Genomic DNA, 12644 nt, shown 5'->3' on the forward strand with positions numbered 1-12644 from the left:
TTAGCCTCCACATTGCATTGATTCGCAGATCTGTGCTGTTGGACAGCGGGGAAGTCGCGCTGAGACCAGTGAGTCCACTGAGTCCACGCGTCGGGCTGATCTGCTCGTCCGTCACTTTTGAACAACTTGTTGCGCAGCTGCTATTTCTAACCTCCTCTGAGCTGCGGATAGGCGCTGTCTTCTGCTCCATCGGTGGTATTTTCTGTTTAAAACAAGACAGATGGATGAAGCCGAGGGGGGACTTTCTCCCGCCGACCTGTTTGTATGGGTTTTTATGGAGTCCTGCAGCCCACAGTGAATTTCCGAGTGTCTTTAATATGATCTCAGAGACAGGGGATGCGGGTCATCAGCCGTCTAGACTGGAGCCACAGCCTCTTCTACCTGACTCTACTCCTGTGGACCAGGCGCATGAATGGACTGGCTGATTTCTCAAGTAAGATGGTGATGGTGGTGGTGATGCAGGAGGGAGGGGATGCATCAGCATGGTTAAAGATCACGTTTGTTGCTGTCATAAGGAGTGTATTAATAACTGTGTTCAGATGACATGTGGTGTATGTGTTCCTAAAACACCAGCCATTTGCCCCAAATATCCCATTTCAGATCTGGCATGAAGCTGCACACCTGTCTCAGAAAGGGTCGTGTAAAAGACACAGTGTGGTGGCTTATCTTGTGTCAATGTCATTTTCATACTGGAGTCAGAGATAGGCACCATTCTGCAACTAATGATTGTGTATTGTCGATCAATCCGTCAATTATTTTCTGATTAGTAGAATGGTTCATAAAATGTCATAAAATGGTTAAACTGTCATCAGTGTTTCCAGAAGCCCAAGATGATGTCCTCAAGTGTGTTGAAGCTATTCAGTTTACTGTCACAGAGGAGCGAAGAAACCAGAAAGCATTCACATTTAAGAAGCTGGAAACAGAGAAGTTTGATTTGAACTTTTTCTTTCTTAAAAACATTACTTAACCCACTTAATTTAGTATCAAAACAGTTGGTGATATATTTAAAGGTGCAACACGTAAGAATTTTAGTCAATACCGTTCAAAACTAAACTTATCAACAGAATGTGGAGAAATATCTTTTTTTTTTATGTTATGACATCTATGTATTGTTGTTGAGATATCTACTGAAGATTGCACGCTAACCAGCTAGCTCCGGCCTGTCGCGGTTCAAAACTCCTGTGCTAGCTAGTGTGACACACCAACGCTCCCAGTCTGGACCACTAGCTGCACGCCTAACTGAGCTAACGACTGAATGGCAGCGGGTTATTCTGGTGATATGCTGCCCCCTATTGGTTTGGAGTAAGAATTTTGACAGGTGGCCAATTCTAACATAATGCACCTTTAAAAGTTGACTAATCAATTCATCGTTGCAGCTCTAAAACCAGTGGAGTCAGACACCTGCCATTCTCTCTACATCGATCAGTCCTGGACCGTTTAAGACAAATCATGCAAACATCTTAAGATAAAGGACTTTGACTCAGATGTAACTTAATCACATCTGCACACCAAGTGAAAAAAAAAAACAGTTGGCGAGTTTGCCACCCAGGAAAGAAAACTGGCAGTCAGCACTTGGTAAGCAACATGAGGAGACTAACAGAGCTCCAAAGAGGCCATACACACTACTCCGAAACCACAGAAGAAGAAGATTGAAAAATGAAACCCTTCAAAATAATTTTTCAATTCTATAAGTCAAAGTTAAAAATCCTTTTCTACAAGTTTTTTAGTTAGTGGGTCTATTTGTCCTTCTGTAATAGGGGGCCACCTGGAGGCACACCCTCCCTCAGAAGGTCACTCTGCTTATGCAGCATATTTAAGTGGATTTAAGAGGCACTCTAGTGATTTTGTATTGCACTTTCATAAATTTCAGGGACTCATGAGAGACAGGATTAAAGAAATAATGGTGAAAACTGAGATGACCAAGGCCTGACTTTTAGTTTCCAATATGGGCTGAGTTCCAAAAATGTCTGGTAAATTCCCCCTTCTATCAAACTCCACTACTACAATTCATTCAATGCAGACTTTCTGTTAAAAAATGTGTCTCACGACCAAACTGAGATGGCCCTGATGACATCATAGTTTTTTTTCCCCTAAACACTGGAGAGCTCCGCCCAGAGCCACATTAAAGTATATTAAACTACTGTTATCACAGGCTGAGTTGTACTCGTCTTGACAAGTAGACTGAACTCAATGAGTAAAATTGGTGGAGTGTCCCTTTAATTCATTTATCTGTGTTGTCTAACAGACTACCTGTCCAGGATCATCACCAGTCACTCTGCTCAGGCGTGTGACGGGCATCCTCTGCGACTCCACTGTCCACGTCACTCCACCATCTCCATCCAGTCTGCCTTCTACGGGACGGGCGAGGCGAGGCTGTGCGGGGCGGACCCTCCACTCAGAGCCCACAACAACCACAGCTGCTCAGCTTTAACTGCTCTACAGGTGCATTTTATAGATGGGACATGCAGCACTTTTTACTCTCCCTGTGTCAGTTATGTGTTGGTGGGTGTTCGCCAGTTTCAGCTGATTTATTGGAGGCATTTTCTCCCCATATGTGTTTTAGTTTTGTAGCGAACACACTCGTAGATGATGACAGTTTACTTCTGATCTACATTGTGCTTGCTGTGGATAGCAACATCAAATCCTGAGTGCTGACTGTCACTGGTGTTTGCTGTGCAGAAACTCCTGTCAGAGTGTCAGAGCTACAGAGATTGCCAGCTGCCTGTCAACCACCTGCTGTTTGGGAAGGACCCCTGCCCTGGCACTACCAAATACCTCCATGTGGACTACAAGTGTAAACCAAGTGAGTTCAGCAGCTCAGTTCCCGTTCCTCCTGACCTGTTCACAACCCCTCAGTTTCCCACTGCCATTGCCCCTATTACCTCTTCATCCTTTGTGTTTTTCCCCCTCACTCAGCTGAACACAAAAGACATGTGGTGTGTGACGGGGGTACGATGATCTTGCGCTGTAAGACCCCCAGGGTTCTGAACATCTATGCAGCTGTCTACGGGAGAAGCCTGGGCCAGAGCAACACCTGCCCCTCACACCTGACAAGACCACCCCCGTTTGGTGAGTCAACTGGATACTCAGTACTCTAACAGATGATTGTTTTTTACACAAGTTATATAATATCTTAGTGAAAGAGGAAAGTTTTAGGTGAAAGAAGTTACAGCATGCTAAACAGATAATCAGCTTCAGAGCAACATTATGTAATGGGTTTGTTTGTAGTCAGCACCTAACAATTTGTTACAGACCTGGATTTGTGTTTACGACAGTGGTGTTGCAATCAGACAATGTGTGGGTGCCAACTTGCACAGAATGCCAATTTCTACATAACGTTGCAGAAAGTAACAGATTTCACTGCTTTTCGAAACAGGCAAGATAGAAAATATTTAATATCATTTAATAGTTTTTACATTACACTTGAAACCTTTAGATAACCACTATAAACAAGCAAGACCATCTCTATTTTAATTAGCAGCATCTGTTGATATTTTTAATTATGTTTTATATATACACTGTAAATATAAACAAGATATGAATAGAGAAAGATAATAAGACGTAAGAGTAAGTAAGAAAAAATATATAAAATACTAAAATATCAAGATAATTTAAAAAAAAGTACATTAAAACTATTATATGCGACAACTTTCTATATACATAGAAATATAAATAGAGATGTAAATTGTACTACACTTTAGCTACAGTGTAGATAATACTGAATCCTACTGCAATATGTTATAATTGGCTATAATAAACAGTATAAATAGATAAAATATACAAATGACCCCTGTCTCTCTCGGTGACCTACACAAGCCTGTGGATGATTTGTTTAAGTTGTTCAATGCTGCTGGACTGTAGATGTCTATGTGAAGGACCCGGGTCAGATTTTCCACTGCAGCCCAAAGCATGTGACTTGATGCACGTTCTCGAGTGCCTCTTCCCAGCGCCTCTCTCTGCTTCACTGACAGAGAGCAACAGTTCCACAGAGCCCTTTTAAAATAGATGTTACCATTGTGCGACTCCACATCTGTCAGTAACGAAGCAAATGACAATGATTAGTGGTTTTTTTTCTCAGCAGACATTTGAACTTGTAACAGCAGGACAAACACAGGTGTTACCAATAACATGAAGTGTCCCAATAAGCAGTGACAGTGTGAACAATGCCAAAGCAGATCAATGGAATTCATCATTCATTTTATTGCATACATCTGTTTTCCTCCTGAGACATGACTCAGTATGCCTTCTATCCAAAAGGCCTGTGGCAGACGGTGACATAAGTGAAGGGTCCCATGGAGATATCAGCTCGAACCTGCTCATTAAAACCAGAAAGTTGCTTCACGACACACAGCAATGGGGATTTTATGGGCAATCTGGTCTTAATTAAAGAGAAACGAAGCAAAACAATGCAGTAGGCGTTTTGAAATGCAATAGCAGAAAATGCACAGGTGTAACTAATAATGTCAGTAATGGCTGCATTCCATTCTGCTGTCGGGAGTGTTATTGGGTGCACCTGTGCTTTTCCTGGTGTGAGGAGCCAAAAATGTCTGCTCTGAAGAAGGCCTATAGGAGAGAGGTTTATAATGGATTCTTCCAAATTATACTAATTCTACACAATTCTTTACATTTATTGGACCTTGAACTATTAACTTTGATGCACTGGGAACTATTTGCTTCATCTGTACAAAAAAAAAAAACATCAGATAGCTGCCAAAAAGTGATTTCATTGTAGTTAAACAATAACCAAAGTCCTGCAAAATATTGAATCAGTGGTTTGGGTATTGCAGCTAAAGTAACTAACATATGAAGTGAGCCTTGTTCCAAAGTTGAGAGAGCATCACACACACACACACACACACACACACACACACACACACACACACACACACACACACACACACACACACACACACACACACACACACACACAAACTGTTTCTTATTCACTGACTGGCTCTCTTTGCTGTTCCCCACAGAGTGTCTGAACCACGAGGCTGTGCACCTCGTGTCCAAGTCCTGCTACGGCAAACAGAAGTGTGCTGTTGCTGTCAGCAACCAGACCTTTAGGGACCCCTGCTTTCCAGGAACCAGGAAGTACCTCAGCGTGGTCTATTCTTGTGGTGCGACTCTCTCTGCTTCCTCATTCACAAGATGCAATTACACGCCTGGTGATAAATTAGAGAAAGGGGGGGTGGGGTTCAAAATAGGAACAGAGCTACAGCTCACGTCACGTCTGTTTTTGTTTTCGCTTTATTCATTATGTGACAGTGAACTTTTGTAGTTTCCCCCTGTGGATTGTTATCTGCAGATCTCAGCCATCAGCTGTTCTTATCATTATCACACCCAACAACAACACAGTAGCTGGGAATAATAGACTGTGAGCTCAGATGTGCTTGGTTGAGGCTGACATCCTGGTAAACTTCCTACGATTGGCACAAATGCCAGTGAGGTCATGCAGCGACATTGTTCACGTATCAAAATTTGGAGCGTTGACTTCAGCCTGGCGTTGGTGTCCGTCGGCTCCATCTCACACGAAACAATGTGTGTTAACCTTGTAGACCGGTTATCAAAAAACTAGAAGAAAAAAGCATTCATAAGTTGAGAATGTCATTCCATTGTGGGCCCAGTTTGTATGTGGGAAGTGGCATAAAGACTCTCTTTCTTCCTATAGTACCACAGACTTTATTGAAAGAGGCAGACCCTCACATATTCAGCTCCACCTCATCTCCTACTGTGGACACAGAAAAAGGTAACTGCATCGTGATCTGTTGCAATTACAGCTTTTCTGTGGCATTTTTTAAAAACTTTTTATTCAACCATACGATTCGTGCTTTCCATGATTTAGTAAATTAACATCTGCAAATTCTTTTATATATTTTTTACACATAAATCTCATGGAATAGAGACATATCACTGTAGTGTTTGTAATATGTCTGTTCACAACATCCTGGCTTATATTTTTAGTTGTCATGGTGGGTGTTCATTCCTTGGGGACCAGCTGTATGTTGACAGTCATGACGCTGGGCTCATGACCCCTGTGTTGAATGCCACAACAGGTTTGGCATTGTTGAAAGCTACCTCTGGTCGGTGCAACAGGGGCTGTGTTTATGGTAGAATCCAGTGCTGGAACAGTAAAATGTCTTGTGAATACACAGTATATTGTAATAATTGAAGATATACAGTATCAGCCAGTATTTAACTATAATCCACTGTAAATGTATAGGATCAAAACAATCACTGACAGATTACCTCTATCGACAACTTATTAAAAAACAGTTAAGTGACTGTTATTTTAGATAACCTTTTTTCTATTTTACTCAAAAATCTGTATTTTGACAGGCAAGTGTTGCAGATTGATTGAATAATTATATGTTGTATAAATAACATAATTATAAGATAGCAACCTTTAAAATTGCAGACTTCAAATGTTTTTATGCAGTGAAAATGAGTGTTTCTACAAAAATTTGACCATTAAATTACAAAGAAAGTATACAGGGGAAAGCTGTAATTTTCAATATTCATTCTTGAACTTTGCACAGTATTTTATGGGAAATGTTTGGCAACTTTTGCTGCCGGACATTTTACTATTTATTTATGTTTTTAAGAAACAAATTCCCCCAAAAAACAACAAACCTGATTTAAAGGGGCACTGTGTAGTTTTTGAGAAGAAATTCAAACTCAGAATTACAATATTAATGAGGTAATAATACAAACTCTAAACAAGCTATCGTAATAGTTTTTATCTGTGGCATTTTATCTCACATCGTTATTCTAATGTACACAGCAGCTCCTCCTGCAGATGTGGAGGAGCCTCTCTCCAATGGGTCCAAAAGGCCAGTCAACTCAGGAGCTATGATGAGCAACTCCCTGCTGACCTACGCCTACATCAAAGGTAAACACTTTTCACATGCATGCCTGCACCCATGAATCTACTCTGTGTTACAACATCTCCTCCCTTCACTTCCCACACAGAGCATCCAGAAATGGCAGCGCTGCTGTTCACCTCCAGCGTGTGTGTCGGTCTTCTGCTCACGCTGCTGGCCGTCTCGGTCCGGGTGACCTGCAGATGGAGCCGGGTCAGAGATAACGGACGTGCACCCAAGTCCGGTAGCCAGACCGTGAACCACCACCAGGAGGAGGAGGAGGAAGATGAGGATGACGAGGATGAAGATGACGGAGAGGAGACAGAAAGCTCTTTAATCTCAGCCGCAGAGAGGAAGGCGATACACGGCTGGGAGGAAGTGACTTATGTGAGCGAGGCTGCCGAGCGGGCCGAGAGGATCGAGCGCAGAGAGATGATCATACAGGAGATCTGGATGAACGCCTACCTGAATGGCAGCTCATGTTAACTAAACCGTGACTGCTGGCTGCTGTTCAGCGCCTTCAGGAGTGTGTTCAGGATTCTCAGCAGCTGCTCCCAGCCTTGAATTATTAACAAAACAAGATGTTATATTTGTTTTGTTTTTTTACATTGTAAAGCAGTCTTTTGTGTCTTTTGCCATTTTTTAAGGAGCACTCAGTTTATGAAGAATGTCATTTTTGGGTGATACTGCAGTACTAGTCAGTTTTTAAAAGATTCAACAGGGTTTAAAGGTATAAAATAGGTGGTCTCGTAAATTCTGTACTTGTTTAAATGTATTTATTCACATTCTTCACCAAATGAAGCTAGGATTTCAGGTTGAAATACTGTTTACTGCCATAAAAAAAGGTAAAATCACTGGTTTTAACAGAAGTCACATAGCTGCCACATTCATTCACATCAAGTCAATTGTTTTTATAAAGCCCAATATCATTAATTTACCTCAAGGGATTTACAATCCGTACAATATACAACACCCTTTATCCCCAGACCTTTGTTTCAGATAAGGCAAACACCCCAAAAAAATACCTTTATCTGGGAAAAATGGAAGAAACTTAGGGAAGAGCAACAGAGGAGGGACCTCTCTTCCAGGGTGGACAGACATGGCCTGTTAGTCCAAAATAAACCAACAACTAACGTTAAGAAAGTTAAGATGAGCTAAGGCATCGAAAATCATGTCTAACCCAACCGAGATCTGGACTTTGAAACCTTGAAAAATCACACAGTTGTCAAGAGTTGTATTGTAGGTCCAACAAACGGCCAGTGATCTTGGAAAAGTTCAGCTAGAAGAGGTTGGGGAGGCAGGTAGGACGGCTTTAAGTGACTATGGCCGACGGCAGTTGCTCACCAAGTGCACTTAAAGTTGATGAGCCAACATGGCACATTGTAAATACACCAGCACCGACATCAAAAGGACGGGCAAGTGTTGCTTCAAATGTAATGACAAAGTGATGTGACATCAAGGGTGCTGACTGTAGCGAGTAGGTTCATGGAAAGATAGTTGTTGTTGATGGTTTTAAGTCCCAAATTGAATTGAATTTTACATCAGATTTGGAGGTTACATTGAAAATACACTTACAGGTTAGGGAAATAATTACACCTTTCTTAACCCAAGCCCGAACAAGGGCATTGGTATATGTAGTAAGAAAATGTTTGAGCCATTTCACAGACTAGTCAATCCAGACTGTGCTGAAAAATCTAATAATCCATCAGTAAAGCTTTGGTGTACTTAAAAAAAAACTAATTTGAGGGTCTTGTTGGAGCTGCAGCTTTCAGTAACAGGTCAACCTGTGGAGCTGCCAGTCGATGATGTATTGATGATATTAAAAGAGCTCATAACATGGCATAACAGCTGTATCAGTGAAACGCATAAATAATTATGAACCAGATGATGAGTCAGGGAACATGATCTGTCATAAATCCTCCAGTTATCTCCTAACTCCCTCTGGGCTTTAACTCCAGAATGAAGCACTAATTTATTATGATTAACAGAAATATGCACATTACCCTGTTTTTCCTATAGTACTACATAAGTGGTGGTAAAAATATACCCAATTTCACCTGCCACATCTATTTACTGTCTCTTTAAAGATCCATCTGAATTGAATCTACACATTATGTCCTGCTCCGTCTCACATTAGTCACAGTTCAACCTTCTTGTTCTGAACAGTTTCCACATCCCTGCTGGGACAAGCGCTGAACAACCATCTACTATGTGGCAACTTCCTGCTTCACAGCAGCACCAACTTTCAGATGGGATGGGAGACAAAGAGAGGAAAGGTGTAGCATCCTTGTATAAAACTATGTTCCAGCTGAATCACTACCTCCGAGACTCTGTTGAATGTTGACAAATCGTTAATATAAATTGTATGAACATTGTGTACACATACAAGCTACACTGGTAACCATCCTGTTAGATTTTTCTATACACACAATAAAAAATGTACAGCAAATTAACTTAAATTTTATTTTTTTCGCTTCAATAAAAATGTAACTTTTCAACAGGGTTAAAACAATTGGTAAAGGAACACATTTAAGTTCAAATAAATCAGGTTTATCACAACATCAGCTTCCATGTGACATCTTTTCCTGTTCTGTCGTACAATAAGTCCAGATGTCTTCTTCACATTTCCATTTCAAAAATACACCTACTGCAAGGCAAACCTCAAATAACAAAGACACTGAAGTGATTTCAGGTTTGTGATAAGGCATCGTAGTCAGTTGCATATAGAGCTGTAAAGGTCAGAGCTGCAGCTTCAAGGTGGGAATCTGAGTGTTAGTGTTCATCATCTCGGTCCCCATTTGATGTTGGTGAGGCCTTGAAACTGCTTTCTCAGGGCCTGTCTGTCTGACCACTCTGAGTCCAGGTGGCTATCATCATCTGCCTCCTCCAGTTTCTGAAAAGAGTTACCGGGAGAAGGTCAGAGAGGCACGTTCAGTACTAAGAGCAACATGTTCTTTAATCAGCCTTTCCTCACCTTCAGCTCCTCCTGCCTCCTGTGGTAATGCATCATCATCTGTTTCTGCTGCTCGTCAGTGATCACAGGCTCTCTCGCCGGTGCCCCCTGCCCTTTCTGAAGGGAATGACAACAAATGGTTTACAGTCTACCGAAAACTTATGCCACAAAAATACTTGCTTTGGATTTGCTAAAATCGCTCTCACTTTTTGGATTTTGACCACAAGCTTTGTCTTTTCATTTTTGCCAATGTAATCCTGTAGTTTTTTCCCCCTCTGCATTTCTTTGGCAGCCCACCATAGCTGGCACTCGTCCTCTGTAATCACCTGCAGAGATGCCTGAGGTACGGAGACAGATGGAGAGGAAAGGAGGGAGAAAGACAGATCGTCAAGGAGACAGTGAAGACAGCTTCACCTTCAAAAGTAACAAATAACTGAGAGCTGATACTTGAGACAGGTTCAGCTGTTCACCTGTGTTCCTGAGAGGTCTTCCTGGTCCTCAAACTCCATCCTGATAGGGTCATGAGGAGGCAGCCCCATTGGATATACGATCATGACCGCACCCCTGAGCTGATCCAGGGCTTCCTTTACCATCTCCATGGTGACACAAACGTTAGCTTGAGCCTGTTTCTGAAAGACAAAGAGAAAGACAGAATGAATCAAAAACAATGAGCCTTAGTAAATAAGACAATTTAAGATTTAGTGTTACTTACTTTGGAGATCAGTGCCTTTGCCTCTTCCACTGTCCTCATCAACACCTCTTTCATTTTATCATTTGGAGCTGGCAGAAGGAAAAGAGACGGATTGTAAGATTACCAAAATCCTTTAATTTTTTTCTGCTTGCTCAAAAACAAAGCTCCTTTAATCAACATATTTTCATACAAATTAAAATAAATGCTTGGCAAATTAACCTCTTACATACTTGCAATTTAACTTAATTGCAGAATTTGCAAGTCACAAGATTCATTTAATATCAAATGGATAGGATGTGTGTCCCAGTTTGCAGTTCAAAGCTACAACAACATGCAAAGGAACCCCCACAAAAGGACAGTCTAACAGGAATATGAACTGTCGACTTCTTTGTGATAATGTCAGACATGTATTTATGATAATTTCCCTAAAGTTTAAGAAAATGTAAATCTTAAATTTTAGTCTCACCATGTCCGTTCCTCCTCCCAATCTCATCCTTCCTAAGTACCGGCCCTCCGCTGGGTACGCACTTGTCTTCCCATTCATCCTGAAGTCTCAGATCCACAATCTGCTCCTCTGTCAGCCCCTGCATGTTGGGTGGCAGTGTGACGCCATGGTCTGCCAGCTCTGGGATCTCTGAGGGTGAAAACATGAACAAGAAAGTCTGTGTCAGTGTATTCTGAAAGATATTACTGCTACAAGAGCTCAGAGACATGACACAGGTAAAACACAGAGTGTTATTTAAGACTGGAAACACCCTTATACATGTAAAGAGTTAATTCTTTATCTCTGATTTGTACTAACTTAACAAGCCTAGTGGTGTTTTGCTAGCAAGCAGTTATTCAATTTAAATAGCAGTGAAGCATGAGGTGTGAGTGCAGCCTACTGAAGCCTCTCATCCCTACACAGACAGTGTGTTCAGAAAGGACTGGGTATGTCTTTCTCACCTGAACATAATCTGTCCACTTTGAGTCTCCCGTTGTAAATGGCTGTGACTTGCTGGATCACCGTCTCCAGCGGCGCGTCCACAGTCGTGGTGTAAAGAAACTGGCTCTCATCTCCACGCTTCACATGCAGCTGCACCATCTCGCCAGCTAGCTAGTTTACCTGCCAAGAGAGACGTTTGGAGAGTTTAATGCGTCTATTAGGTTGAATGAACCTGCAACAACACGAAGATGTGCCTGAGTGTAAAAGCAGCGCCCGGGTCCCCCAGGAAAACAGTGTAACCATAGCAACAGCAGTGTGTGTGGACGCTTCCAGAAAACACCAAGCTAACGTTAGCTTCAAACAAGCCAGCGGATTTAGCTAGCTGTATATATTCACTGGCTCAATATTTTAAGAGTTAATTTGTCTACAGTGACTGATAATGGTACCACTCACCTATGCACCTGTTAAGACTTGGCTCACACTTCGTTTACAATCGGTGACATGACGAGCCACACTGTGGATACACTAGGATTCAGCGGTGTACATACTTCTTCTTCTTGTGAATTAATTACGGCAGGCTACAACGGTATCACTGCCCTCTAATGGCGAGTGATGGTAACACAGTGATTTGTACAGAAATTGGAGTCCTCATGAAGTTTATTTTAGTCCCGACTGTGGCTGATATATCTGGTTTTACAAAAAGGAGGGAAATAAGGTCAGCCTGTCTAGTATCTTAATAAAATGTTTGAGAATTATGTTATAATAAGTGACTAAAAGATGATGGGATAGAAAGGGACAAAAACACCTATATAAACACACGTGGTAAATATTTATGTTGTGAATTAAGAGTGTGAATTAAAACAAGAACATGTTGATTGCAAAATATAATTTAAACAATTATACAGTAGTTAAGATGGTTTTGCTATGGGTGCAAATCAAAATATAACTATATATATATATAACCATAAAAAATAACTGCCTGGGTGCTTTGAGAGGCTATTTAGCTGTTTGCAAACAATATCAAGGACATGAAAAGGCTATCTAAATTAAAGACCATATAGAATACACAAAGTTTTGTTGTAGAAACACTGAAATAAAGCCATTCCCATCAACAAACAGATGATAAAATGTCTGCACAAGTGAATTTTGAGTAGAGGTACTTCATGAATAATAAAGTTTCAGTTTACATTCCAAAAGAAGACAAACATCAAC

General features: G+C 41.2%; 2 protein-coding genes across 6 annotated transcripts; one reads left to right on the plus strand and one right to left on the minus strand.

Moving 5' to 3' along the window:
- On the plus strand, positions 1–9156 carry eva1c (eva-1 homolog C (C. elegans)). 4 transcript variants are annotated; one of them, XM_084373970.1, is made up of 8 exons: positions 1–433; positions 2246–2442; positions 2680–2803; positions 2917–3069; positions 4977–5120; positions 5672–5749; positions 6785–6892; positions 6973–9156. In XM_084373970.1, exons 1-8 carry the CDS (start codon positions 337–339, stop codon positions 7347–7349), a joined length of 1278 nt encoding a protein of 425 aa, XP_084230096.1. In that variant the 5' UTR covers positions 1–336; the 3' UTR covers positions 7350–9156. The 4 variants fall into 4 exon arrangements, with proteins under 4 accessions (XP_084230096.1, XP_084230097.1, XP_084230098.1 ...); XM_084373971.1 differs by having other exon boundaries at positions 6788–6892; XM_084373972.1 differs by lacking the exon at positions 5672–5749.
- Positions 9157–9307: 151 nt separating this feature from the next.
- Positions 9308–11995, minus strand: cfap298 (cilia and flagella associated protein 298). 2 transcript variants are annotated; one of them, XM_084373975.1, is made up of 8 exons: positions 11886–11995; positions 11453–11612; positions 10974–11141; positions 10529–10596; positions 10287–10445; positions 10023–10154; positions 9838–9933; positions 9308–9756 (listed from the first exon to the last, which is right to left on the minus strand). In XM_084373975.1, exons 2-8 carry the CDS (start codon positions 11589–11591, stop codon positions 9646–9648), a joined length of 873 nt encoding a protein of 290 aa, XP_084230101.1. In that variant the 5' UTR covers positions 11592–11612; positions 11886–11995; the 3' UTR covers positions 9308–9645. The 2 variants fall into 2 exon arrangements, with proteins under 2 accessions (XP_084230101.1, XP_084230102.1); XM_084373976.1 differs by having other exon boundaries at positions 11894–11975.
- Positions 11996–12644: the final 649 nt, after the last annotated feature.

The sequence above is a fragment of the Pagrus pagrus genome, assembly GCF_965226575.1.
Source record: "Pagrus pagrus genome assembly, chromosome: 14".
Lineage (NCBI taxonomy): Eukaryota > Metazoa > Chordata > Actinopteri > Spariformes > Sparidae > Pagrus > Pagrus pagrus.